This window comes from Colias croceus, chromosome 17 (genome assembly GCF_905220415.1).
Source record: "Colias croceus chromosome 17, ilColCroc2.1".
Classification (NCBI taxonomy): domain Eukaryota; kingdom Metazoa; phylum Arthropoda; class Insecta; order Lepidoptera; family Pieridae; genus Colias; species Colias croceus.
The window spans coordinates 10,597,861-10,623,713 of NC_059553.1; the positions used below are offsets into that span (position 1 = coordinate 10,597,861).

The 25,853-nt window shown below is 39.3% G+C and overlaps 2 protein-coding genes and 1 long non-coding RNA gene across 3 annotated transcripts in view; all 3 read left to right on the forward strand.

The window, feature by feature from the left end:
- LOC123699339 overlaps nucleotides 1-16,556 on the forward strand; it is a 33,111-nt gene extending 16,555 nt beyond the window's left edge. Inside the window, exons 6-10 of the mRNA XM_045646266.1 lie at nucleotides 6,227-6,389; nucleotides 6,478-6,635; nucleotides 7,005-7,149; nucleotides 16,170-16,409; nucleotides 16,548-16,556. Coding sequence (XP_045502222.1) covers nucleotides 6,227-6,389; nucleotides 6,478-6,635; nucleotides 7,005-7,149; nucleotides 16,170-16,409; nucleotides 16,548-16,556 — 715 coding nt within the window. The remainder of the gene's footprint in view (nucleotides 1-6,226; nucleotides 6,390-6,477; nucleotides 6,636-7,004; nucleotides 7,150-16,169; nucleotides 16,410-16,547) is intronic.
- Nucleotides 16,557-16,719: 163 nt separating this feature from the next.
- Nucleotides 16,720-17,142, forward strand: LOC123699346. The gene is made up of 3 exons (XR_006752508.1): nucleotides 16,720-16,849; nucleotides 16,926-17,036; nucleotides 17,104-17,142. It is a non-coding gene; the product is annotated as an uncharacterized LOC123699346 (long non-coding RNA).
- An 871-nt stretch (nucleotides 17,143-18,013) lies between these two features.
- On the forward strand, nucleotides 18,014-22,053 carry LOC123699340. Its single transcript, XM_045646268.1, has 5 exons — nucleotides 18,014-18,195; nucleotides 18,290-18,473; nucleotides 21,249-21,360; nucleotides 21,655-21,877; nucleotides 21,999-22,053. The coding sequence occupies exons 1-5, from the start codon at nucleotides 18,104-18,106 to the stop codon at nucleotides 22,051-22,053; spliced, it is 666 nt and encodes a 221-aa protein (XP_045502224.1). The 5' UTR covers nucleotides 18,014-18,103.
- The last annotated feature ends 3,800 nt before the right edge of the window (nucleotides 22,054-25,853 follow it).

A 25,853-nucleotide genomic window follows, 5' to 3' on the forward strand; every position in this document is an offset into this window, starting at 1 on the left:
TTTCTGTTAATCGAAATTTCCCTAACTATTGTTAAAATCATTATTCTCATCTTCCTAAAATTGGAAATTTTTACGACTGATTAAAGTAAACCACCCACCTATTCCCACCCACATCCCGTACGCTATGCTCTCTATCCACAGGCCGCGCGTACGCATGGCTCAGTATCTGCATAGCTAGCGAACGTATAAACTCGCCCGGTCGTTGGGCGCTTTCACCAGGGCCCTGGAATTATGGAATTATTATTAATTTCATGAACAATATCCTCATCATCATTTTTGTTGAAAACAATATTCATATATTTTTTTTTGCCCGCGGATTCCCCTGATGTTAAATTCGCATTAGTATGAGTCGTTTCACCGCTGTCAAAAGTTACCCATGGCCATGTCACATTAAAACGAATAAACACACTTTCGCATTTATAATATTACTAGAGGTCCGCCCCGGCTTCGCCCGTGGTACATATTTCGCAATAAAAGGTAGCCTATGTCCTTTCTCGGGTATCAAAATATCTCCATACCAAATTTCATGCAAATTGGTTCAGTAGCTTAGGCGTGATTGAGTAACAGACAGACAAACAGAGTTACTTTCGCATTTATAATATTAGTATGGATTTATAATGTGGTGCTCATTTTTTTGTAATAAATTATCCTGCTTACGCTATTGTACACACACCGGCACAATTAGCGGAACAGAAACCGATACGCGAGAACATCGTCTGGGATTTGAACGAATGGCAGCAGGTTCTCTTTACTGATGAGTGCAGACTTCTTTTAAAACAGATCAATGGGAGACAGCGAATATGGAGACACAGAGGAGAACGCCAAATATAGTCTAATTTTGAACACACAGTGGCTTATGGTGGCGGCTCGATAATGGTTTGGGGAGGGATATGTTTGAGAGCTCGCACGGAGTTATTGATAGTCACAGGAGGGACCATGACAGCAGATAGATACATCAGAGACATTTAAGAAGAACATGTTGTACCATTTGCCCCATTTATTGGTGACTACTTTATTCTAATGCAAGATAATGTTGATTAACAATGATTTATATAATATTGTATGTAGCAACACTGCGTTGGTTGTGACACTGTGTCAACTGTCAGTTATGAAGGAAGTTTTATATATAGTCTGTAATCTGCAAGATGTAAGAGGTTCCCCATGTTGTTGTGTGATTAATAAAGGCACGCTTCAATGATCAAAGTTTGTATCTTTAATCATCCCCGCAATCCTTAACAGGGTTATGGGCCCAGTAACACAGCCAAGTAAAGCCATCGGTTTTAAAGTAAATTTATAAATATTAAAGGACAAAATGTCGAAAGAAAAATATCAAATTGTCCCTTTCGCGGGGGACAATTACAACGCATGGGAGTTTAGATTGAAAAGTATCCTGCGGGATAATGGAGCAATAGAGGCGATCGAAAAGGAGGATTTCAGTAAATCTACAAATAACAAGCAATTGGAAGCTAAAGCCCAGGCTATTATAATAGCGGCAACCGCCGACAGTCATCTCGAATACTTGAAGGACAGATCTGCATATCAAATGATTAAAAGCATGGAAGACAGCTTTAAGAAGAAAGGTACACGATCTAAATTATTTATAAGAAGAGAATTATCCGATATGAAATTCGATGAACGGAAACCTTTAATGGAACATTTTATTGACATGGAAAAGCTATTTGCACAACTCGGGGATGCTGGCAGTGAGCTCTCGGAAGAAGAAAAGGTTAACTATTTACTACTATCCATGCCGAAATCTTATGAAGGCATTATCACGGCGTTGGAAACTATGGAGGAATTGAAAATGGACTTTGTGAAAAACAGACTGCTTGGAGAAGAGGAAAAACGAAACAGAGGAGCGATCAAATCCCTTGATTCTTCAATCTTTTTGTGTTATGGATGTGGACGCCCCGGACACAAAAAATTTCAGTGTAGGAGCACTCAGCAGGCACGACACAGGACTGGTGACTGGAGACTTCACAGCCGTGGACGTGGCGACTGGAAGTACAACGGAGGCCGAGACGACAGTAAGGCTACTCGTCATCAGACCCAGGGGAGAGGTAGAGGAAAGTCATTTCTTACCGGCACTGAAAATACTGAAGGTAACAAATTTGTAAGTTTTATGTCCTTTAGCGCTGACACTGAACAGCAGAATAAGAATAGTTTTAAATGTGTTATAGACTCAGGTAGTTCATTTCATCTTGTAAATGACATTAATTTATTCTCTAATTATTGTAAACTGGATAAGCCAATTAAAATTTCAGCTGCCAAAAATGATGTTGATTTAGAAGCTGTTGGTATAGGAAAAATAAAATGTTATTTAAGTGATTTTAAGGTTAATATTATATTAAATAATGTGTATTATGTACCACAATTAAGGAAAAATTTAATATCTGTTTCCAAAATGGAAAAGCATGGTTTAAAGATCATCTTCAATGAAGGGGAAGTTAAAGTTTTCTCACAAACCAATGAATTGTTTATGGTTGGGCATAGACTAGGATCCCTTTATTTTGTAGAATTTGAAGTAATATTTAATGATTGTTATTATAGTGAAAAATCAGACACAAAAGATAATTTAGTAGAAATTTGGCATAAAAGATTTTCTCACTTAAGCTATAGTAGTTTGAAAACTTTAGTAAATAAAAATATGGTTGATGGTTTAACTGATTTGAAAGAAAAAAATTTAGAAAATAAACATTGTGAATCATGCATACTTGCTAATATTACACGCCTTCCTTTTAATGGGAGAATGTATAAGGCTAGGAAACCCTTAGAACTAGTACATACCGATGTTTGTTCTGTTAGCCCGTCTACGTGGGACGGATATAAATATTTTGTTACTTTCATAGATGATTTTACCCATTTCACTGCAGTTTACTTATTAAGAGACAAGTCTGAAGTTTTTGAATATTTCAAGACATATTATAATTATGCTAGTAATCATTTTGGTCATGGTATATTGAAGTTAAAGTCAGATAATGGTGGTGAGTATATTTCTAGAAATTTTAAATCTTTTTGTGATGAAAAGGGCATAGTATTGCAGTATACTGCTGCATATAATCCTGAAATGAACGGAGTAGCTGAGAGAATGAATCGTACTCTGACTGAAAAGGCGCGTGCATTATTGTTAGATTCACAACTTTCTAAAGAGCTTTGGGGCGAGGCCCTGAGATATGCGGTATATGTCACTAATCGTAGTCCCACTGCTTCTCTTAATGTTACACCATTTGAAATGTGGGAAGGAAGACGTCCTAATGTATCTAATTTCAGAATGTTTGGGTCATCTGCATATGCCCATATTCCTCAAAAACTCCGAATGAAGTTAGACCCTCGTGGTATTAAATTGAAAATGGTTGGTTATGCTCCAGGGGGATATAGATTATGGGATGATAATAAAAGGAGAATATGCATAGAACGAAACGTATTGTTTAGGGAAGAAACATGTTCAGAGTCACCTGAAACGGTTAGTATTGATGCGGAGTCTATCTCGGATAGGAAGGAGAAGGTTGGTAGTAGTAGTCCTGATAAAACCCAAACCAATAGTACTGAGAAAATTTTAATTTCTGATAATAATTTAGAATCATTACAATTTGAAGAAAGGAATATAGATAATGTTAATTCTAGGGAAAATAGAAAGAAAACTAAACCAAAATATTTACAAGATTTTGTTACTGATGATTCAGATTTAGGTGATATATTAATGGCATCATTTTTGTCTTGTTCTAATGGTAATGTTCCAGAAAAGTATAATGATATAGATTCTTATGACGATAAGGATAGGTGGTATGAAGCGGTAAATGAGGAAATTAAATCTTTAGAAGATAACAAAACTTGGGAAGTTGTAGAAAAACCAAACGATGTTAAGTTAATTGATTGTAGATGGATTTTTACAAAAAAGGCGGGTGATGTATATAAAGCTAGATTAGTTGCAAGGGGATTTCAACAGGAAGGTAGCTTTAATGAAATTTATTCTCCCGTTTTGAAATTACAAACTCTCAGAGTTCTTTTATCATTAGCTGTTCAAAGGAACTATTTAATTCATCAAATGGATGTTAAAGGTGCTTTCCTTCATGGTGAAATTGATGATGTTGTATACTTAAAGCCCCCACCTGGTATAAATATAGATAAAAATTATGTTTTGAAATTGAATAAATCACTGTATGGTCTTAAAAAATCTTCAAAAAATTGGTATAATAAATTTTATAGTTTTATGAAGGGTAAAGGATTTCAAAGAGCAGAAAGTGATTATTGTTTATATTTTAAGGATGGTATTTACATTTTGTTGTATGTGGATGATTTACTAATTTTGGGTGAGGACAATTTAAGGATAAATAATGTTAAAGAAATGTTATATACAGAATTTAAAATGAAAGATCTAGGATCTAAAAATTTAAAATATCTGGGTATTAATATTATTCAAGATAGTGATTGTTTGTATATTAACCAGAAAGAGTATTTAGAGTCTATATTAACAAAATTTGGTATGTCTGAAGCAAATACTAGTGAATCACCCATGGAAGTTAATGTTAATCTTGATGATTGTACGATTGATTACTCTTTAGAGCATAAATGCAGAGCTTGTATAGGTTCTTTAATGTATGCTGTAGTAGGTTCAAGACCTGATTTGTGTGCTTCTGTTTCATATTTAGCAAGATATCAATCTAGACCATCAGAAAGGTTATGGCAATACTTGAAAAGGATTTTAAGATATGTTAAAGGTACCATTAATTATAATTTAAAATATACTAAGAATTGTAATTCCGAACCACTAGTTGGATATGCTGATGCAAGTTTTGCTGTAGATAAAGATAGGAAATCTGTAACTGGTTATATATTTAAAGTATTTGATAACAGTGTTATTTGGCGTTGCAAAAAGCAAAGCACTGTAGCTTTAAGCACTACTGAGGCAGAGTTATACTCTCTCAATGAAGCAACTCTAGAGGCTTGTTGGATTAGGAAATTATTAAATGAGTTAGATGTTAATTGTAATACCACTACCATATATGAAGACAATAAAAGTACAATATTTTCTGTATGTAATCCTGATCAAAAAAGAATGAAACATGTGGATGTAAAATACAACTTTGTTAAACATAAAATAGAATGTAAGGAAATTTGTGTTATGTATATACCTACAAAGCAACAAATAGCTGATATTTTTACGAAACCGTTAAATAAAATCTCCCATAATTATTTTGTACCTAAATTAGGATTGGAATAAAGTTCAGTTCGCATTGTGTATTTTTAGTTTGTTAGTTTTGGTTAATACAAATTATTGTTTTGTTAGTTCTTACTTATTCATTGTAGGTAATGTTAGTTCTGTTGATATAAATCATTGGGGGGAGGTGTTGATTAACAATGATTTATATAATATTGTATGTAGCAACACTGCGTTGGTTGTGACACTGTGTCAACTGTCAGTTATGAAGGAAGTTTTATATATAGTCTGTAATCTGCAAGATGTAAGAGGTTCCCCATGTTGTTGTGTGATTAATAAAGGCACGCTTCAATGATCAAAGTTTGTATCTTTAATCATCCCCGCAATCCTTAACAGATAATGCTCGTGCTCATAGTGCACAATCGGTACAGGCATATCTGAGCCACGTAGGTATACCGGTGATGCAGTGGCCAGCAAATTCCCCCGATATGAATCCGATAAAGCATGTCTGGGACTTGCTAAAAAGAAGGGTTAAATCCAGAATGCCACCCTCCAACAATCTGAATGAACTTGGAAACGAATTACTTGAGAAGTGGGAGCGGTTGCCTCAAGAAATCATCGATAACATAATCTGTAGCAAGCCCAGACGAATGGAAACCGTAATCAGAGCAAGAGGGGGAAACACACGTTATTAATTTTGCTTTAATTTTATTGTCAAATCATTTAATGCTTACTTTTTTTATTTTTTTGTGATGGTTCATAATCATCTAAAAATTTCACTTATTTCAAATTTCTTAATTTTTCAATAAAAAATAACGAAGACTTTTCAAAGTCGTTGTTAAAAGATGTTAATCAAGTTGTTATTTTGTATCTAATTACATTTTCGTCAAATATATGCGTTATTATCTCATAGTCTCACTTTTTTTTTTGTTCCGCTAATTGTGCCGGTGTGTATATTTTCGTTGTTTTATTTCAAGTGAACACCCATACAATTTTGTCACGAGCCGCCTCTGGTTTGTTAGATGATACTAGTGAAGCCAGCACTAAAGCGAGTGGTTGTGTGCGCAGGCACAGCAGCGGCGCGCGCGTGTCGGCGCTGGCGGGCGCGTGGGCGGCGCGGGCGCTGGGCGCGCTGCGCGTGCGGCCCCGCGCGCCCCACGAGCGGCAGGCTCGCCTCTGCCTGCTAGACTACGTGCGCGCCTTCACCCTCCTCACCCTCATTTTCGACAAGGTTCGTCACCTTTCCCCAACCCAAGAGAATTTTTTTGTTTTAAAATGTTACAGTTTTAATTGCAAACTTTGAAACGATCCATGTGCAGGTGCCGCGGTCGCACTTGGAGAGCCCGCAGTCGCCGCTGCACGCCGCGCTGGAGGAGCGGCCGCGGGAACCCTTCGAGCTGCCGCGCTCCGTCGCCAAGCTGTGCGTCGCACTGCGCGACCAAGCGCCGCGGAACGACGGCCTCGTCGAGATGACGAGGTCCATTATTCAATTAACTTATGCGGTCGCCTAATATTATGCTCACCGCTAGCTTGAGTCGACTCGAGATAAAAAAATATAACCGATTTGGCTCACAAAGAATTTTCGAAATCGGCAGATTACTCCTGTGACCTAACAATTTCAAAAACGTTACTACCTCAGAATCATTTAACTAAACCAAACAATCGATGTCACGACGGGCGATAGAGACTATATCTAACCGGTCCAACGAATCGATCGAGACCACCGACCGACTGACGAACAGAAATAACGTATTTAAGCGAATGAGACGCCTGTATATATTTACTTCTACTCGCATCATCCTAATTGTCTAAGCGCGATTTAAAATGGTGAATATGTGTCGGGCAGAGTGTTCCACATCGCGAGCCTGCGCTGCCTGCTGGCGGCGCTGCGTGCGCGCGGCGGGCCGGCGGGCCTGCTGCGGGCCGCGCTGTGCGAGCGCGTGTGGGCGCGCCTCGTGCCCGCCGCGCCCTACCGCCTGCCGCAGCCGCACGTACGTACCGCTGTCGGTCCTGACGCTCCTCGCTATATTGTCATTATTTCCCCATACCTAACGTTTTCTTAATTGAAAGAAAACAAAACTCTAGAGGCGTCAAGGGACACCCGGATGGAACGAATTTCCTGTCTCTATGAGAGAGAGACAGACAGACAGAGAAACACGCGCACGCCGCACTTTATATTGTGTCGTTCCCACAATTTCCCAATTGGACAAAAAAAAATTGTACCACAATTGCTTACCTTTTTTCTTACGGGTGTGGTATGTCGTTTCACTAAACTTTATAAAATATAAAATGTATGGGCTGCTGAGTTGATATGATATGATATCCCATACACTCCTTTATTTGATAAGTTGATAGATTGATAGTTTGATAGGATGATGTAAAACCAGATATAGCTTTTGATCACTACTTTATTGTTGATTGATACTCTAAACTAATGATGATATAAATGATTAATGATATTTGATAGTTGATGATATTAATTGATAGTTGATAATGATATTGATAGATGATATAGCGCATACACCCCGAGCGCTTTACACGAGCCGCGAGCGCAGACTAACTGGGTGACGATGTTCTTGTCACCGTAATGAAATAGGATCGTGTAAAGCGCTGAGTCAGGATGTACGGCTAGCCCGTACATGCTCCCAGGCCAAAAAGATGATATTGATGAATGATGATAATATGATAATGATCTAAAACTAAACAAGGTGATAAACAATAAGAACTTGTATCTAATGATGATGATATAACAATATATTATGATCTTAAATGCTAAACACAGGGGGAGATTATACATTGAACATTGATAGAGTGTTAACTGGGGAAGTGGACCGATCACACTTTTTGCTCTTTGCACTTTCACTATCACTTTTCACTAACACTTGATGCTGCAATGGCGAGCCCTTAGCTCGCGCCACCGGCCCCAACGGCCGCTGAAGTGGCGAGCCCCTAGCTCGCGCGGGAGACCCCTGCTGCTGTTGTTGAGACGGTGAGCCCTGTGCTCGCCGCCTTGCCCGCCAGAATAAGATGCCACCGATCATCAGCATAGTGACCATGGCGAGATAAATCATCGCATAGTGATGAATATCGTGATAAGATATACCATCGATGACTGGATCAATATTTTTGATGTTGTTAATTTGCTCTTCAATCTTGATAATATTTGATGTGATATTATTTGTACTCTCATCGGCTGGCAGGTCCGTTAATGATAAATTTATTAAATTATTGATAGGTGATATTAATGATGTGTTCATATCAGGTGTTATTTGTAATATTATATTGTTCTTCTTTCTATAAGTTTGAATATAAAATTCAGATGATTTTATCAAACAATTTTGATCAATTGATATGATTCCGGTGTTATTTAATTGGATGGCCATAAGTTTTCGTTCACATAATATCTTGTACTGGCAACTGTTGCAGCAAAAATAAAAGTATTTATTGGGCTTGTTGATTGAAACTAAAATATTCTTGCATTTATTCACAACAGTTAGACAGCTGTTGGAGTTTTCTGCTTTCTTACATAAATCTTTTTCGTTATTAAAATGATAAATAGGCTTGTTAATGCGACACAACATTGTATCTATGTTTTGATTCTCACAAACATGTAATTCGATCTCTGATAGCATTATGTATGAGTCTTTCTTGATATTTAGCGCCAGGTATTCGTTAATAGGTACTACACTGATCATATTTTTTCCAAATTGTTTTGGTATAGCAATGACCTTGAGTAAATCATATGTATCTCTAGTAACTAGAGGTATTGATATTTCAAATATAAGGAACTTTTTTGATAGTCTAGCTTTGATCTTTAGCAATTTGTAAATACTTGATGGATTCGTGGGGTCAGTGGGTAATGATAAATCTTTTGATAATTGGGATGATATTATGTTCAACTCTTCCTGCAGTTGCTTGGGGGTTAAAAAGTGTATGTTGTATTTCCCATTAAATATATCTGTAATAGTTTCTAATAGATAACCTTGAATGCTTTTTAGTTTAATTAAAATATTATTAACGATTAGCGCTGTCATCGTAAACTCGCTGATATAGGTGTTGTTTTGCATCTCCGACTGCAATACGCCCATTGCAATGTCGATTTCATTTAACTTTTTGGTAACGGTTTTATGATGATTTTGCATAACTGATTCAATTCTTTTGATAAGATTAAATTCCGCTTCTACAATGGAAGTTTGATTTTTCTATAAACTAGCCATGTGTCGCTGATTTACTTTAATTAATTCGATATCTTTCTCGTACTGTTCGGCAAAGTTACTATCGAGTATCCCAAACAACTGATTAGCGACGTAACCTACACCGTTGATAAGGCCGCGCCGTCTGCGCGCGTGCCCGTCCAGACGCTGATCTAGCAACAATCTATTGTAATGTTGTAGCTCGGAGTACTCGTGATTTAATTGATACATGACACCTTCGCAATGTGAATGTTGTTTAATCTTAACACAGATGGTTTCTAAGTATTCTAAATACTTGCGAGACGCCATGTCGCCATGCCAATACGGGTTCATGTCGTAGTAAACAATGAGTCTCCAGTCATCTGCTATTAAATGCATTTTTGCAATGTCGTCGAAAACTAAACTAGTATTATTTTGTAGCGGAGTGATAGTATATGAGGCGGTTGTGTTTGTAAATAATGTCATAAAAAATAGAAGAATTGTTGTTGCGACGGTTGCAAAATTGTGTTTTTGATTTGTCCTTCTCGTGATTAAATGATTGTTTGAAACTGTTTCTTCTTGATTGACGGGTAAAATTGATAATTTTATTATAGGTCTTTTGATATATCCATTTTTAGTTTTTAATGTGACCACACGCACGTAGCCATCACTACCAGGATGCAACTCCACCACTCGCCCTAGAGGCCATTTTCCTGCGGGAAGATTGCTGTCATGAATGATTACAATGTCATTTAATTTGATATTATCTTTTGATTGTCTCCACTTGCTTCTCGTTGATAAATTTGTTAAATATTCATGTTGCCACCTCTTCCATATGTCTTGAAATATTTTTTGTGCTAAATGTAATCTTGTTCGTAGATCTCTTTCTGTTTCAAATATTGATAATACTGGACCGCTAGCTAGGAAATGTGATGGTGTCAAATAATCGAGCTCCTCTGAGTCTTCTGTTAAAGCACAAAGTGGCCTTGAATTTAAGCAAGCCTCCAGCTGAGCTAGTATTGTACTATATTCCTCGTATGTTAATCGTTGCTCGCCAACCACCCTCTTAAGGTGAAATTTGAGACTTTTGACGGCTGCTTCACTAAGACCGCTCGCTGAAGGCCAAGATGGGGCATTAAAATGCCATGTTATACCCATATCCGCCACCTCTGATTGAAATTGTGTGTTAAATATTTTGAGTATTTCATCGTATTCTTGTTGTAATATTTTATTTGCTCCTATAAAATTAGTGCCGTTATCACTGTAGATGTGACCAGGCTTACCCCTGCGAGCTGACATTCTACGCAGGGCTGATATAAAACTTGCACTTGATAAATCTGATACCAGTTCCAGGTGTACAGCCTTGGTGGCCATACAAGTAAATACTGCAATGTAACCTTTTGTTGTCTTGATACCTCTTCCAGCGCTTGATTTGATAAATACATGACCTGTATAGTCGACTCCCACATTGTAAAAGGGTCTTGATGGGTTTACTCTAGCCGCTGGTAAATCTCCCATAATTTGATGATGCTTGCTGGGATTATGCCTCCTACATTTGATACACTGGCGTACTATCTTTTTAACAGCCCTATAGCCACCCATAATCCAATACTTCTGCCTTAAATATGATGATGTTAGCCTAGCACCTCCATGATAAGTAGATTGGTGTGCTTCATTAATTAATAATTCCGAGAGACGACTGTTATTCGGTATGATAATAGGATTTTTCATGTCAGGGTCAAGGTAAGCATGTCGCAGTCTTCCTCCTACTCTGATAATTTGTTGTTGATCGATATAAGGATTTAACTCACACAATTTACTTTTCCTATGTATATTATTACCACTTCTTAAATCTGATATTTCCTTTTCAAATGATAACTGTTGAATATTTCTGATAATAAGCAATGTTGCATGTTTCAATTCCTCCACTGATAAATAACTTTGATATTTCTTCTTGTTGTTGGTGAATCTACACATCCATGCAACGATTCGCACAGCCTTACGGAATGTGCTGTGTTTTGATAATATATCTATTATGATAGAATTATTTTGATGATTTGTTACCGTGGCGGTAACTTGTTTTGATACTTTCAACTCTTGATCTGTTGAATATGTGACCTTTTTTGTTTTATCACTAAATGTTGATAGCCACTTGGGGCCTTGCCACCACAAAGAATGATCCTTCAATTGTGATGCTGATAAACCTCGACTTGCACAGTCGGCAGGATTTTCTTCTGATTTGACATACCGCCAACAATCTGAGGCATGACCTTTGTTATTTGCTGCACTCTGTTTGCCACGAACGTTTTCCATCTTGCTGCATTCCCTTCTAACCAACCTAAAACTACTGTACTGTCAGCCCATCCATACATTTTGATATCATTACATTTAAGGCATTCCTTAACCTTATTCATTAATTTTGATAAAAGTAATGCTCCACTCAGTTCTAATCTAGGCAATGTAACGACCTTGCTAGTCGGCACAAGTCTCGTTTTTCCAACCAATAATGTTATATTATGTGAATCTTCACCTTTATTTACACGGCAATATATAACACATGCATAAGCTTTCATAGACGAGTCACAGAACCCATGTAACTCAATACTATCGCAATTACGGGTGTGAATCCAGCGTGGTAATTTTATATCTTTGATCATGCTAATATCATTTCTAACTTTGATCCATTCCTTATATATTTCTTCTGGTATTTGATCATCCCATTCTATATGCGCCGCCCACACTTGTTGAAAAATAATTTTTAATTTTTTTGATAACGGTGATAGCCATCCGATAGGGTCGATTAACTTTGATATATCTGATAAAAGCATTCTTTTTGTTATTTTTGATGATTTCAAGGGTTCTAGTTGCGAATGAAATGTAAAAATATCTTCTTCGGGATTCCACCCTAATCCTAAAGTTTTTGTTGTTTCTGATTGTTTAAAATTAAAATCACTAGAATTGTTATTGGATTCTTTTATATTTTGTGATAATTCCGTAGTATTTGATTTCCACTTACGTAAGTTAAAGCCACTTGATTGCAATAACTTAATTAAATCGCTTTGTAATATCTTAGCTTCCTCTATGGAATGACAACCGTGTATGACGTCATCCATATAAAATGAGTTCTCTAAGACTTCGATTGCGGAGCTATGTAAATAATTATTTCTCTCATCACTAGCCAGCTGTTTTAAGGTCATCATAGCTAGGAATGGAGCTGCTTTCGTACCATAAGTAACCGTCGTGAGTTGATATTCACGAATAGGGTCCGAATTAGAGTCCCGCCATACTATTTTTAATAAGTTCTGATCGTCTGGGTGTAGCCAAATTTGGCGAAACATTTTTTCTATGTCCGCAGTAAAAGCAAATTGATATTGTCTCCATTTAATGATTAAAGACTGTAAATCTTGCTGAAGATTCGGGCCTGTTTTCATAAGGTCATTCAAACTATATCCTGATGAAGTTTTACATGATGCATTGAATACAACTCGAAATTTCGAATTTACGCAATGATGAGTATTGAAACACTCCGGCTTAGACGTATTAGAAGCCGGTATCATATGACTCATTGAATGATAATCTTGCATAAATAATTTATATTGTGTATGTATGTTATTGTTTTTGATAAATCTCTTTTCTAACGATTTAAATTGTGCTACAGCCTTGAATTTTGATTCACCTAATTTTTCCGAAAAATTGTTGTGCATTGGAAGACGAACCTCGTAACGGCCGTCTTCTCGCCTTGTTGTTGTATTTTTGTAGTAGTTGATACATTGCTGATCTTCGGTTGATAATTGCGACTCCTCAATGATATCCTCGATTTCCCAAAATTTTTGAATTTCTTCCAAATTATTGATGACGACGTTACATTGTAAAGTTTTCACGCTACCTATCAAAATCCAACCTAGCTGTGTGTTTTGTGCTATAGGCATATTATTGTTACCTTTACAAATCCCTTCCATAACAATTAATGAATAAATGTCTGCCCCCAATAGCAAGTCCACGGGGCGACTTACATTGAAGTCAGGATCGGCTAATTTGATATTATTGATATACGGCCAACTTGGCTTCGAAAAAGTGCTATTAGGCAGGTTATTAACTAGGTTTTTCATGATGTATGCTTCCGTTTCAAATTGAAAATTATTATTGATTGATGCACATGTGATTGATATGACTCCTTTGCAATTGCTCTCCTTGATACCTATACCTGATATTACACCACGACATTGTTGTCGAGGTTGTCCTAAAATTTGAGCGGCATGTTCTGTGATAAGTGAGGTTTGAGAACCTTGATCAATTAAAGCACGCATTTTGATAAATGATCCATCTTTTGCTTTCACTTTTAATATGGCTGTCGCTAAGAGAATCTCTGATATGTCACGTTGCAACGAAACGTGTGAATTACTTTGCACCTGCGGCGACTCATGTTTCAGAAACTGTTTGCTTGCTGTTTTCGAAGAACTGGGATTTAATATCTCATACGCCTCGTGTAAAATGGTGTTATGCTTCTCATGGCATTTCACACATCTTTTTCCAGAAAAACATGGCTTACCATGATGTGAATAAAGACAATTTTTGCACACACCTAATCTTGTAACTGTGCAGCGTCTTGTAGGTGGTGTCATATTCAAAAACTTATTGCAGTAAAATAGACAATGCTCGTTGGTTTTACAGAGTTCGCATTTATAATGTTTCTGCGAACTAATATCTGCCTGTTTGCTATTTTGGTGGGAAATAAACGAACTTGTGGGAAAAGATTGCTTGTTGTAATTTTTGTTTAACTTATAAATTGGTTGATATGAATTCTTGATCTCAGGTTTCTTTTTTAATGATTCTAATGATGTAAATTTATTCTCCAAAAATGTTAAAAACTCATTTAATGTTGCTAATTCTCGAGGCTGTTTTAAGGCATTGATATATGCGTTATGCGTCTCGGAGTCCAATTTCTGGGCGATTAAATGTACGATTAATGGATCCCACGATCCTACGTCGACACCTAAGTTTTTGATAGCATTGATAGTTTCTATGGTCGTATCATGTATCCGTTTGATATGATTTAATGATGTTTGCTGAGCGACAGGTATATTTAATAAAATATCAATATGCGAACGGAAAATTAATGACTTGTTATTATAGCGATTATTGAGTATATCCCAGCATATTAAATAATTATCCGAGGTTATTGGTAGATGCTGAATGAGCCTTTCCGCTTCTCCTCTAACTTTTGTTTTCAAGAACTGCATTTTTTGCGCCGATGATAATGATGGATTTTCATGAATTGTTTCTTTAAATACATCTTTAAAAGAGCACCACTGATGATAGTTACCACTAAATACTGGTATTTCTATATGTGGTGTGGACTGTTCTCTGTGTGATATAGACCATAATTTTTTGTTAAGCGATTTGATGATATTGTTATATTTCTGTTCGTATGATATAAAGGTATTCTCGTATTCCGAGTTTCTACCCCCAAGCTCACTGTCCAACTCCCAATGGAGAGAGTCTATTAGAGACCAGCGCGACTGTATCGATTTTAACAAATGATCAAATTCCCACTTTTCGTTAATATCATCTAAAATGATATTGGATATGGTATGATCAAAGGCTTTAAAGTAACTTATTTGTCTCCGAATCATTTCGTCCGTTTTGCTACTAATTTTTTGATCAGTTAGTACCTTAGAAGATGATTGAGATTGAGAGGTCCCTGGGACACCGAGAGGTTTAGCAGGTTGTAATAACGGTGTCTTAGGCCTTTCCTCTTTGCCTTGATTATAATTAGAAATTACTCCCCTGATATATTTATATCTATCTTGAGTTAACTCGAACTCATTATTTTCAAAATAACTATGAGATCTTATGACCTCGATATTACATAAAGCATTATGATTCTCTTGATATTCGTGCCAGTGTCTGTCTAGCACATCCAACCTTCTTTTTATATAATCGAAGGTTTTCCTATCCGCACCATCCTTTTTAAAATTACTGTATATATTTTCGAAAGTATTTGATAATTGTTGTTGATTTTGAAGCAAATCTTCGGCGTTAGACATGATAAAAATATATATATAAAGACTCACTGCTTGATACTGATACTTCCTTGATTCAATCCTCACTTGTGAACACTAGCACAACACTGATCACACACACAATTTGTCCACACGCGAGGTCCAAAGCTACGAAGGACCAAAAAGAGAGATCCTTATGATGATTAAATGATGATTTTTCTCTCGAAGGACCAAAAAGAGAGATGTATGGGCTGCTGAGTTGATATGATATGATATCCCATACACTCCTTTATTTGATAAGTTGATAGATTGATAGTTTGATAGGATGATGTAAAACCAGATATAGCTTTTGATCACTACTTTATTGTTGATTGATACTCTAAACTAATGATGATATAAATGATTAATGATATTTGATAGTTGATGATATTAATTGATAGTTGATAATGATATTGATAGATGATATAGCGCATACACCCCGAGCGCTTTACACGAGCCGCGAGCGCAGACTAACTGGGTGACGATGTTCTTGTCACCGTAATGAAATAGGATCGTGTAAAGCGCTGAGTCAGGATGTACGGCTAGCCCGTACATAAAATAATAAAATGAAAGAATAAACCCGAGTGCGGGACATTGCAGCCTTAGAATTAAGGATAATAAATTGTGTCGCATTCATCGGGCGTTTTGAACTGATATAATTCAAATTTATTTATTTATTTATTGGTTGAACTCGTAAATGCAACCTAAACTTATACCTCTGATAGTAGAAGCAGAATAGAAGAAATAGTTTAGTGATTTAGTGTACTAAGTATATCGTAATTTATTATTTGCAAACAGTGGAACAGAGAGCCTGCAGATACGAAGAAAGCGCGTGAAGTTATGTCGACGAATGCGAGCGGCACGGGTGGGCTGAGCGGGCCGAGCGGGCTGAGCGGGCTGAGCGGGCTGAGCGGGGCGGGCGGGCTGAGCGGGCCGAGCGGGGCGGGCGGCGCGAGCGACGCGCTCCGCTCGCGTTTGTTTCTCACCACGCTGTCCGAAAATCCGCTTCTCTACGACCTGCACGACGAACGCGACGAGGTTCACACCGTTACTTTCTTTTATGGAGAAACTTACATTTTTACCGTTTCTTTTAATGTTTCCTTTCAGCGCTCTTATCTCTTAGCCTTTTCGGTCCCGGTGAAGATGAAAGATTTATATTTCCGTATTTTTCGGAAGTTCCGATAAAGTTAAAATCCTGCAGAGAATTGTATTTAGGACAACGGCTAGTCTTCGTCGCGTTCAGGATTCCGGCTACAACTCAATGCGTGTGCGTTCCCCGGCAGGAGGCGCAGGCGCAGGTGGCGGCGGGGGCGGCGCGCGGGGCGCGCGGGGCGCTGCGCGGCGCCGAGCGGGACGCGCTGGCGGCGCTGCTGCGGCACGCGCTGGCCCGCGCCGCGCCCGCGCCGCTCTACCTGGTGCCGCTGCTGCGCGCGCTGGCGCCCTCCCAGCCGCTCAACTTGCGCTGGCTGGCCGCGCAGGTGGGGCTCGTCCGCGTCTACGCTCGCACCCACTCGCACGTCCTACTAGGATTGAGACAATTATCTCCTGCGGCAGGTGGTGGTCGACGAGAGCGAGGCGCTGCGGGCGAGCGCGGCCGAGCTGCGCGCGCCGCTGCTCGATGTCGCGCTGTTCACGCCGCCGATCTCCGCGCTGCACCTGGATATCGTGAGTTCAGTTCCTGCATGGACCCTGTTCGTTATCGCACTCATACCGAGCGGGTGGTGGTCCGCAGCTGGCGGCGGTGGCGGCGTGGGACGAGGCGGGGGCGGCGGGCGGCGCGGGCGGCGCGGGGCTGCACACGCGCGGGGCGGCGGCGCTGCTGCGCGCGGCGGTGGAGCGCCCCGCCGAGCCGCTGGCGCGCGCGCTCGAGCGGCTGCTGCGCCTCTACTGCCGGGGCCTCGTCTTGCCCGAACTTTGCTTCGAACCCTATTTTGCAGGTACTTCACCGTTATCATTTATCTACGATACTGTGACTCGATCTCGGTGACGTTATTTTACTCTCCGACTGACTTCAACGAGCCGCGATCGCTCACGATCACACACACGAGGAATTATTGTGGAGTCATTTTACCTGACCTGCTTAAAAGCATCGATTAATTTTATTTTATTTATTTATTTCATTAATTTCAGATAAATTTAATATCCATATACATAATTGTTAGTATTATGACCTTAAATTGATGTGAATGAAGCGATAGGAAATTGAAATGTGTGTGAATTTTAAAAATCATGAGGCGAATCCCTGTCCCGTTCATATATTTATTTCGTAATTTTAAGGAATAAAATAAAACAAGTACGATTCAAAACTACACATAACACTAACAATAAAAAATATGTGCAATTCTAACGAAACGAAATAATATTATTTTATGTCCGAAGTAACAAAATTACGTTGCTTAATTTTGTTGATCTGTCAAATGTGACTGTTACTATTACAATTAACTTTTACAATTTATATGTGAGTAGGCGGTGAGTCCCTTCGAGCAAACTGTTTGTCGGTGATGAAGCGCGTGGGTCGGTGTGGAGTGCGCGTGCGCGGGCTCGTGCGCGCGCTGCTGGCGGGGCTGCGGGGCGCGGGGGCGCGGGGCGCGGGGGCGCAGGGCGCGGGGGCGCCGGCGGGGGCGTGGGGCGCGCGCGAGCTGCGGCCCGTGGGCGACGCGCTGGGGCTGGCGCTGGCGGCCGAGCCGAGCCGGGAGCAGAGCGCGTACGCCGACGAGTTGCGGCAGCTGCTGATGGCGCGGCGCCGCGACGTCGCCGCCTACCTGACGCTCCTGCGGCACGTCATGCTCGCGTATCCCGAAATATGTGATTTATCACACTTCCGGTAAATTATTTTCTGTTTTCGATTCGAAAGAAATTGGCAGTCTTCCGCATTTTAAAATTGTCTTTAATGAATTATTTATCTATTTAAATTTCAGAATTGTCACAGACTTGTTAGCGAAAATCGTCGGCAGAGAGAAACACAAATGCATCGAAATTCTACATATGTACGTGAAGTACGCCAACGAGCAGAAGGACGCCGGTAGCGGCCATCACATCGCCGACATGCTGGAGCTGGTGTTGCCCGCCCTTCCGCTGGACACGGACGTAGCGTTCGAATTGGTCATTATATATTTTTATACTATATTTATGTTAATACATTAATAGAGACCTCTTTCTCGTTTTAAATATTTTTGTCATTTTCTCGTTGGCACGTTTGACGTGAAACGCGGAGACATTACATATTCACACATTATGTAAACCCGGAATGAAAATATACAATTCAATTTTTTTTTCGTCTGTCAAGTTCACCACGCTCTGTGTTTAATTACCTTGAAAATTGTGTTTTTTTTACCTTTGTTTGGCTTGCTGTTGGGTGGAGGTTGTTTGGTGTTGAGGAGTTGATACTTTCCTATAATAATCTTCAAATCAGAACGTCGAACAACTCGACAGATAGTGTATAAACTTTACCTATTATAATATTATTATTACCTATACATAAGTCTGGTTCAAAAGAACTAATAAATAATTATAGGCCCATGTATGTTAAGTTTATTTATTTCGCTCTGCTACCATATAACAACAATAGTTAAATACATCCCAAGTACATACCTGAAGTCTCGTGCGCTGCTTCCATTAATATGTGGTGTGTCGGTCAGTCAAATAATCTAAACAATAGGGCGCCCTTTTTGGGGAGGAAAAACTATAATTACGGGAATAATTTAAATTACATAAGATAAAATAAAAAAATTGGTTGTCTGTAAAGTCGGTTTACTGACGATAGTTGAACGTGTCAACGTCCGATTGTGATTCTTGGTCGCTCGATCCGCGCTCTCGCTTGCACTTCAAGCCTTACATGGAACGCTTCAGAGCGTGATAACGCCGCATGAGTCATGTTTTTTCGCGCGTGCAGGCGGCTCTATCGAATTATAAGACGTTGTCACGTCAAAAGAAAAGATACAATTTACGATGTATAGTCACCACTGCTGCCAGGCACACTACGTCGCCATTAAAACTCTTCTTACATAAATAACTCGCGTCCGCGCGTGATTACTAATATCAATAAAAGAATACAATTAACGAATCCATGGGCCGATTTAAATGAAAAATATACGACTTCCGTAACGACAGCCTTTCTCGTCCGCGGTGGCCGATAGACAACAACTGAATACACGACTTCACGCTCGCGGCGCGCTCGGCAGACTCCCGATAGAATCGAACAATATAATGCCGCTCCCTCACCAAGCGAATACCTCACCAATTGAATACATCGCGTCTTCGCTATTTTATTTACCTACTATTGTCTATTCCGAACAGCCCATATCAATTCATCCGCTTTGCTAGAAAGTCTAAAACTATTCCTTTCAAATATCACATAAACAATATGGAAATCCAGGAGAATTCTGCTACTAAAGACTTGGGAGTGCTATTTGACAGTAAACTAACTTTTGTTAATTACCTTGAATATGTTACGAATCGTGCTTCAAAGATGTTGGGTTTTATTGTAAGAAATTCTAAAGGATTTCATAAACCAAAACTAAGATTATGTTATACAACAGTCTCGTACGTAGCATTCTTGAATATTGCTCGGTTGTCTGGAGACCACATTACGCGACTCACATTTTAAGACTGGAACGCATACAAAAGAAATTCTTATGGCACATGAGTTTCTCTAGCAGGTTATCTCATAAAAGGCTCACCTCTTACCAAAGGCGCTTGTCGCATATTGACATTTCATCACTCGAAAATCGTTACATATTTTCAGATATTGTTTTTGTAGCCAAAATTTTCCAGAATAAAATTGATTGTCCGCAATTGTTAAATAAATTTAATCTCAGAGTTCCTTCTAGATACCCGCGCAATAAAATTACACCTTCGGTTCCTCCTCTGAGTAGGACCGTTGTTGGCCGAAATTCCCCCGTCTGTAGATAAAGTAAACTGGTCAATGAGTATGCCAATTGTATTGATATTTTTCACGACAACTGTCATAGAATACGTAAATGTTTCCTTCAAAGAATTGTCTTGATTTGGTTTGTATTCTTTTCCTTTTGTGACGTGACTTGACTCAAATGTAATTATTTTTTTTTTATGTTGTGTTGTCCTATAATTGTTTGTCACAATTGTCAAATTATTTTATTGTAATTCAAATTCAAATTCAAATTATTTATTTGTCAGAATTGTGGTAAATACAAGGTCACATGATTTAATTAATAAAAATAGTCCACACAATTCGCCAAACAATTGGCATACAAATTTTTCACGATTACATTACAGTTATCTTTAGTGTTTGCATGCAAAAAACTCATTTATGTCATAAAAGCAATGCGATTGCAGCCACTTTTTTAATTTAAGTTTAAACAATTGCATGGGCAATTCCTTACATGCCATTGGGATTCTATTATATATCTTCGCACTCATAACATGACTGTTTTTGCTACATAAAGCTGTGCGACAAATTGGAAGTTGCAATCTGTGAGGATCCCTGGTTGGGTACTGACTATTTTGACAACTTTTAATGTACATATAGGGATGCTGTTTCACAAATATTCCAACCTCCAAGATGTATAAGGAAGTAAGTGTTAAAAGTCCGAGTCGTTTAAATAAGTCTCGACAACTTTCTAAGGGCCCTACTCCACATATTGCTCTGATACACCTTTTCTGAGCTATAAAAACTTTTTTTACGTTTGTAGAGTTGCCCCATAAAATAAGACCATACCGAAGCAACGATGAAACATAACCATGATATGCAATGATTTTAATTTGTACCTGTTTGTACCTAAGCCATAAGTATTGTTGTGACAGACGTGTTGGATGACCTCAATAAATAAAATAAAAAATATTCACATCGTGCGCCTCGTTCCGTTGCACTCATTTAGCATAAGCTGTTACGTGTTGCAGTGCCGCGCGGGGCTGGCCCACATGCGCGCGGCGCAGCTCGGCCACGTGCGGGCCCGCGCCGCCGCCGCGCGCCGCCCGCCCGCGCTGCTGCTGCTGCTGGACGACTTGCGCGGTGAGTGCCCGATACTTAGCGCCAAACATCTGTTATTGAAAGCTGGCATGTACGGCACATCTGCACGTGACGGTTGTGTAGTGTCTGTGAATAAACTCGCGTTGTGACGTCGCACCGTATGCCCATCATGAAGCATAAAGGAGACAGTTTTACTTTTTATGATTTTTTTGTATACGTTCATTAACGCCCGTCAGCGAATAGACGCGTAATTATTATTAACGTACAATGTATTAGGTAATCACATTAAAATATGATTTAATCTTTCGTTCTCTTATTTTCTCTATGTATATTTAGAACGGACGTGTTCGCGTGAAAATTCCGAAAACGACGACGAAACGTCGGAGCCGCCGGCGAAACGACGCGCACTTGAGGGCGTGGGGCGAGGGGCGGAGGAGCCGGGCGCTGCGGACGAAGCGGAGCGGCGTGCTGGCGCGGCGCTGGCGCACGCCGACCCGGCGCTCGCGCGCGCCGCGCTGCACGCGCTCGCGGCCGTGCTGCCCGCCGACCCGCCCCACAGGTGAGTACAGTGGCGTTATTAGCGACGCGGCTATTTTTTATTGTTTTATTTATTCGGTTCACAAATTGGAATCGATACAAATAGGCTTCACTAAAAACTGTTCACTAAGAAACATTTGCAGTGTGATCCCTAAATTAGAGAGTACATCGTGTACTGATACTGAAAATAAATTTTAAACTTCAAACTGAAATTAATCGAGTGACATTCAAATTTTCACTTAACTTTTGCCATTATAGTGTGAACGGCACCTGTACAAAGGAGACAGGGTATACGGTATACACACATGTCGATGTGAAAATATTACAAATATCGTGCACGTTCCCGGCGGCAGGCTGCAGCGTAGCCTGCTGGTGTGCGCGCGCGGCGAGCGGCCGCTGCACCGCGGCACGTGGCCGGTGGTGCGGCTGGCCTGCGGGCCGCCGCCCGCGCGCGCCGGCCCCGCCGACCCGCTGCTGGAGGCGCTGCTCCGAGCGGCCAGCGTGAGTTCACACACCTCAGTAGGGAACACTTAGCTATCTTCAGAGTCATCGAAACCGTATCGTAGCTTGTTCTCATTTTTAAACAGATCTTTAAAAATCAGATTAGTTATCTTAAATTTACACCTTACGATTTAATTTGCAATTTTCCATTATTTTACGATTTCATAAGTTTCGGTATTTTTAGTTGCGTCGCGTGTTTGAGTTTGTGTGTCGCTATCGTCAGGACGATGAAGCAGTATCGAGCGCTTTGCTGGTGCAGCTGGCGCGCTCTGCGGCGGCGGAGGGTGCGGGCGGTGCGGGCGGTGCGGGGGGCGCGGGGGCGCTGCTCGTGCGCGCGGCCGCGCTGTGCCCGCAGGCGGTGGCCGGGCCGCTGCTGCTGCACACCCTAGTCGATCATTGGCACGTGGATCTGTAAGTTGACGTCTAACATGTTCACGAGGCATATATATAAATAAATTACCTTTTAATTTGAAAGTTGTATTTACTCGTCTTTATCACTATTCTATTTTGTATTTTATATTTGTATTTTGATGTGTACAATAATAATTAAATCACGAATTCTAATAATTTTTAAAATGATGACCGCATTAACGTTCAACATCATTGAAATGTCCGTGTACAGAGCGGACGTGCGGCGCTGCGCGGCGGCGGCGCGCGGCGCGGCGGCCAGCTCGCTGCGCCGCGACCTCGCGCTCTGCCCCAGCGACGCCGAACTGTTCCTGTTAGGGTCTGTTCCTATTTTAAATACGAAACGATTCAGTAGGTTTAGTGAATATCAGCAGAAGTTAACATTCTCATTTTTATACTTCCAGATATCCATCGAAATGCGATATCGATCCGGACGAGTCTTCCGAATTTTCTATCGAAGGTGAGAATGTGCAAATAATATTAATTACTCCACCTCGAGCTCTCACGCGATTTTATAACTGCACATGTGTCCAATTTCAGCAATGTCGCAGTGCTTCGGCTCGCTGGGCGAGTGGGGGGAGTGGGGCGAGTGGGGGGAGTGGGGCGAGTGGGGGGAGCGGGGCGAGTGGGGGGAGCGGGGCGTGCGGGACGGGTCCGCCGCGCCGCCTCAGCTGTGGCCCGACGACAGCACCTTCCGCCGGGCCATGGACCAGTACCGTGGTCGGTTGTCTCACTAATTAATTATCAATAGGCTCATTGCCGTTATGCTATAGACTATATAGAATTTGTATTTTCCTAAACGTGGTTTCTTATAGAGAGGTATAAATAATATATTATTATGTGAATAAGTTTAGAACTTTTTCTGCAAAATCCGTTTTTCCCTTAATTTTACACGATTATTGATTCGTGCGAAATGTGAATTTACCTATTCAGCAAGAATTTTATTACTCGCTTCTTAAGTGTGATGATTAGAAAAGGAACCTTGTAAGGTTCCTTCTATGTGTACATAACTATAGTAGCGTTTAATAGGCAACATTTGACGTGCTTAAGAACATCGATTAAAGTGAATTGATCGATGTCTCAATAATATGCCAATTTTAAAAATCACCAAGAAAATCTCTGTCCCAGTAATATTTTTTTTTTCGTAAATTTGTGGAGCAAAATAAGACAAATATTTATTAAAAAAAAAACAATGCATTTACAGTACTCCAAAATTAATAATGCGCATGCAGATGTTCGCTAACTATCGTATTTCCAGAAACACCCGAATCACCCCGACTCATTGAATCGTATGTGCCCTAAACAATGCACTTGCATCTTGCACCTTGTTCGAAAGAAATTGGAGTCAATTCAGAGTCATACACAATCGAAAACAATTCGGGTGGTAGGTGACGGTAGCCTGTCAGTCAAAAAATTCAAAAATCCGTTCAGTCGTCTTCATATATTGGTGGTGACCGCACGTATTATCTCTGTATGGAATTATATAGAGCTGCTATTACATACCCTTGTTTGTTAAGTTTTGTTTCAAAGTTGAATTTTCCGATAAAATGATTATTTACACAGGTAGCAGATAGCAGTGGGGAAAGTGAAAGTTAATAAGAGCATAATAAAAGTTCTGATCATTCTACGATATCAGAAATAGAGATAATCCCTGATTCTGTAAATCCTTTGGACTGAGATTTTGATGATTAGATTTCTACAATTTAAATGTAAACCAGTATTTGAAAATATTTTTTTTTAAATATAAACTTTGTCTTATTCTAACCTTCCATACATCCATCATTACGCCAGCTTCAGTAAGACACTTTAATAGTTCTAAGTAAATCAATACAACAAATATATATTCGCAATCGTGTGGCTTATCCTCGCTATTAACTTACTACATTGAATTATCGAAACAAATTTCGTTACTTATCAAAAAGACTCATGATTCTAATAAACTATGCATGAAGAAAATACATTTAACCACTATCGTACATATCGTCTTCGGAGGCTCGGGGAATATGACAGTTGCCGAACAGTGACGAATTTTTCTATGCGTATTATCAGTTTGGGAGTACTGTATTTAGGTGTAATTTATAGGTAACTTTATAAGTATTTAAAATAATAAAATTCTGTTTTATTATAATATTATATACATAAGATATATTATTGAGGATTTTCAAGGAAACCAATTTGTTTCTCTGTAAATTCAAAGTTTTTATTTTAGAAAGTTTTCACAAAAGTTAACATACAAGTTTGTTACTACAACAACTTAAAATATTATGTAATCTCACCTGTAAATTCAAAGAAACGACATTAAAAGTCCATAAATAATAAATCCCCAATTATATCCCTTCTATCTTTAATTTTATTATAAATTGCGTTGCACACCCGCACACAATACTTAAATCGTATCTCGCCATTTTTTCTTACCGCTACGTCAATCCGTGCCACAGATAACATGAACGCGCGAAGCGCGGCAAATTTGAATATTGATGAAATTTTATTTCATTACATATATTATTCTGTTATATATACACAAGTAATTATTACATTCGATTCTAGATATCAGCTTTCGATTTTTAGAGTAACGTAAAGAAAAGAGGTTAACTGACGCAACATGGTAACGACGTCAGAAACTGTTTATTATGTTTAGAATGGTTTAATTTAGTTACGTAAAATCTTAAAATTACTCGTATCGGGCAGTAGCAACAGCATTTTGCTGTTACACGTAACAGATAATTGCTGAGGATATCAGTGCGCCCATCAAGGGACACTTTGTGCGTACACTGGTCGCGTCAAAAGGACATATTTTGTACGCTTAGAGTGTCTTGTGATGGTCTTAAACTAATTTACTAATATTATTTTTAAGTTCTTATGTTGTTTTATATGTATTTTATTAACAATTAATGGATCTTTGTTATCCGTATATTATGGAAAAAAAAAATTATTACAATAATTCTGTAATCGTAATTGAAAAAAGTTAAGGACATGTGCAGGTATAACAACACGAAATAAAATATTACCTACTTTATGCCCGTCGTTACTAGGTTACGTTGTTGAATTTTGTTGAACTGTCAAATGTTGCCTATTATTATGACTCTACT

Coding starts and splice junctions, on each gene's coding strand:
- LOC123699340 (XM_045646268.1), top strand. CDS start 18,104: ATGGCGCGGCGCCGCGACGTCGCCGCCTACCTGACGCTCCTGCGGCAC. Junction 18,196..18,289: donor TGTGATTTATCACACTTCCG/GTAAATTATTTT, acceptor TTTAAATTTCAG/AATTGTCACAGACTTGTTAG. Junction 18,474..21,248: donor CGGACGTAGCGTTCGAATTG/GTCATTATATAT, acceptor TACGTGTTGCAG/TGCCGCGCGGGGCTGGCCCA.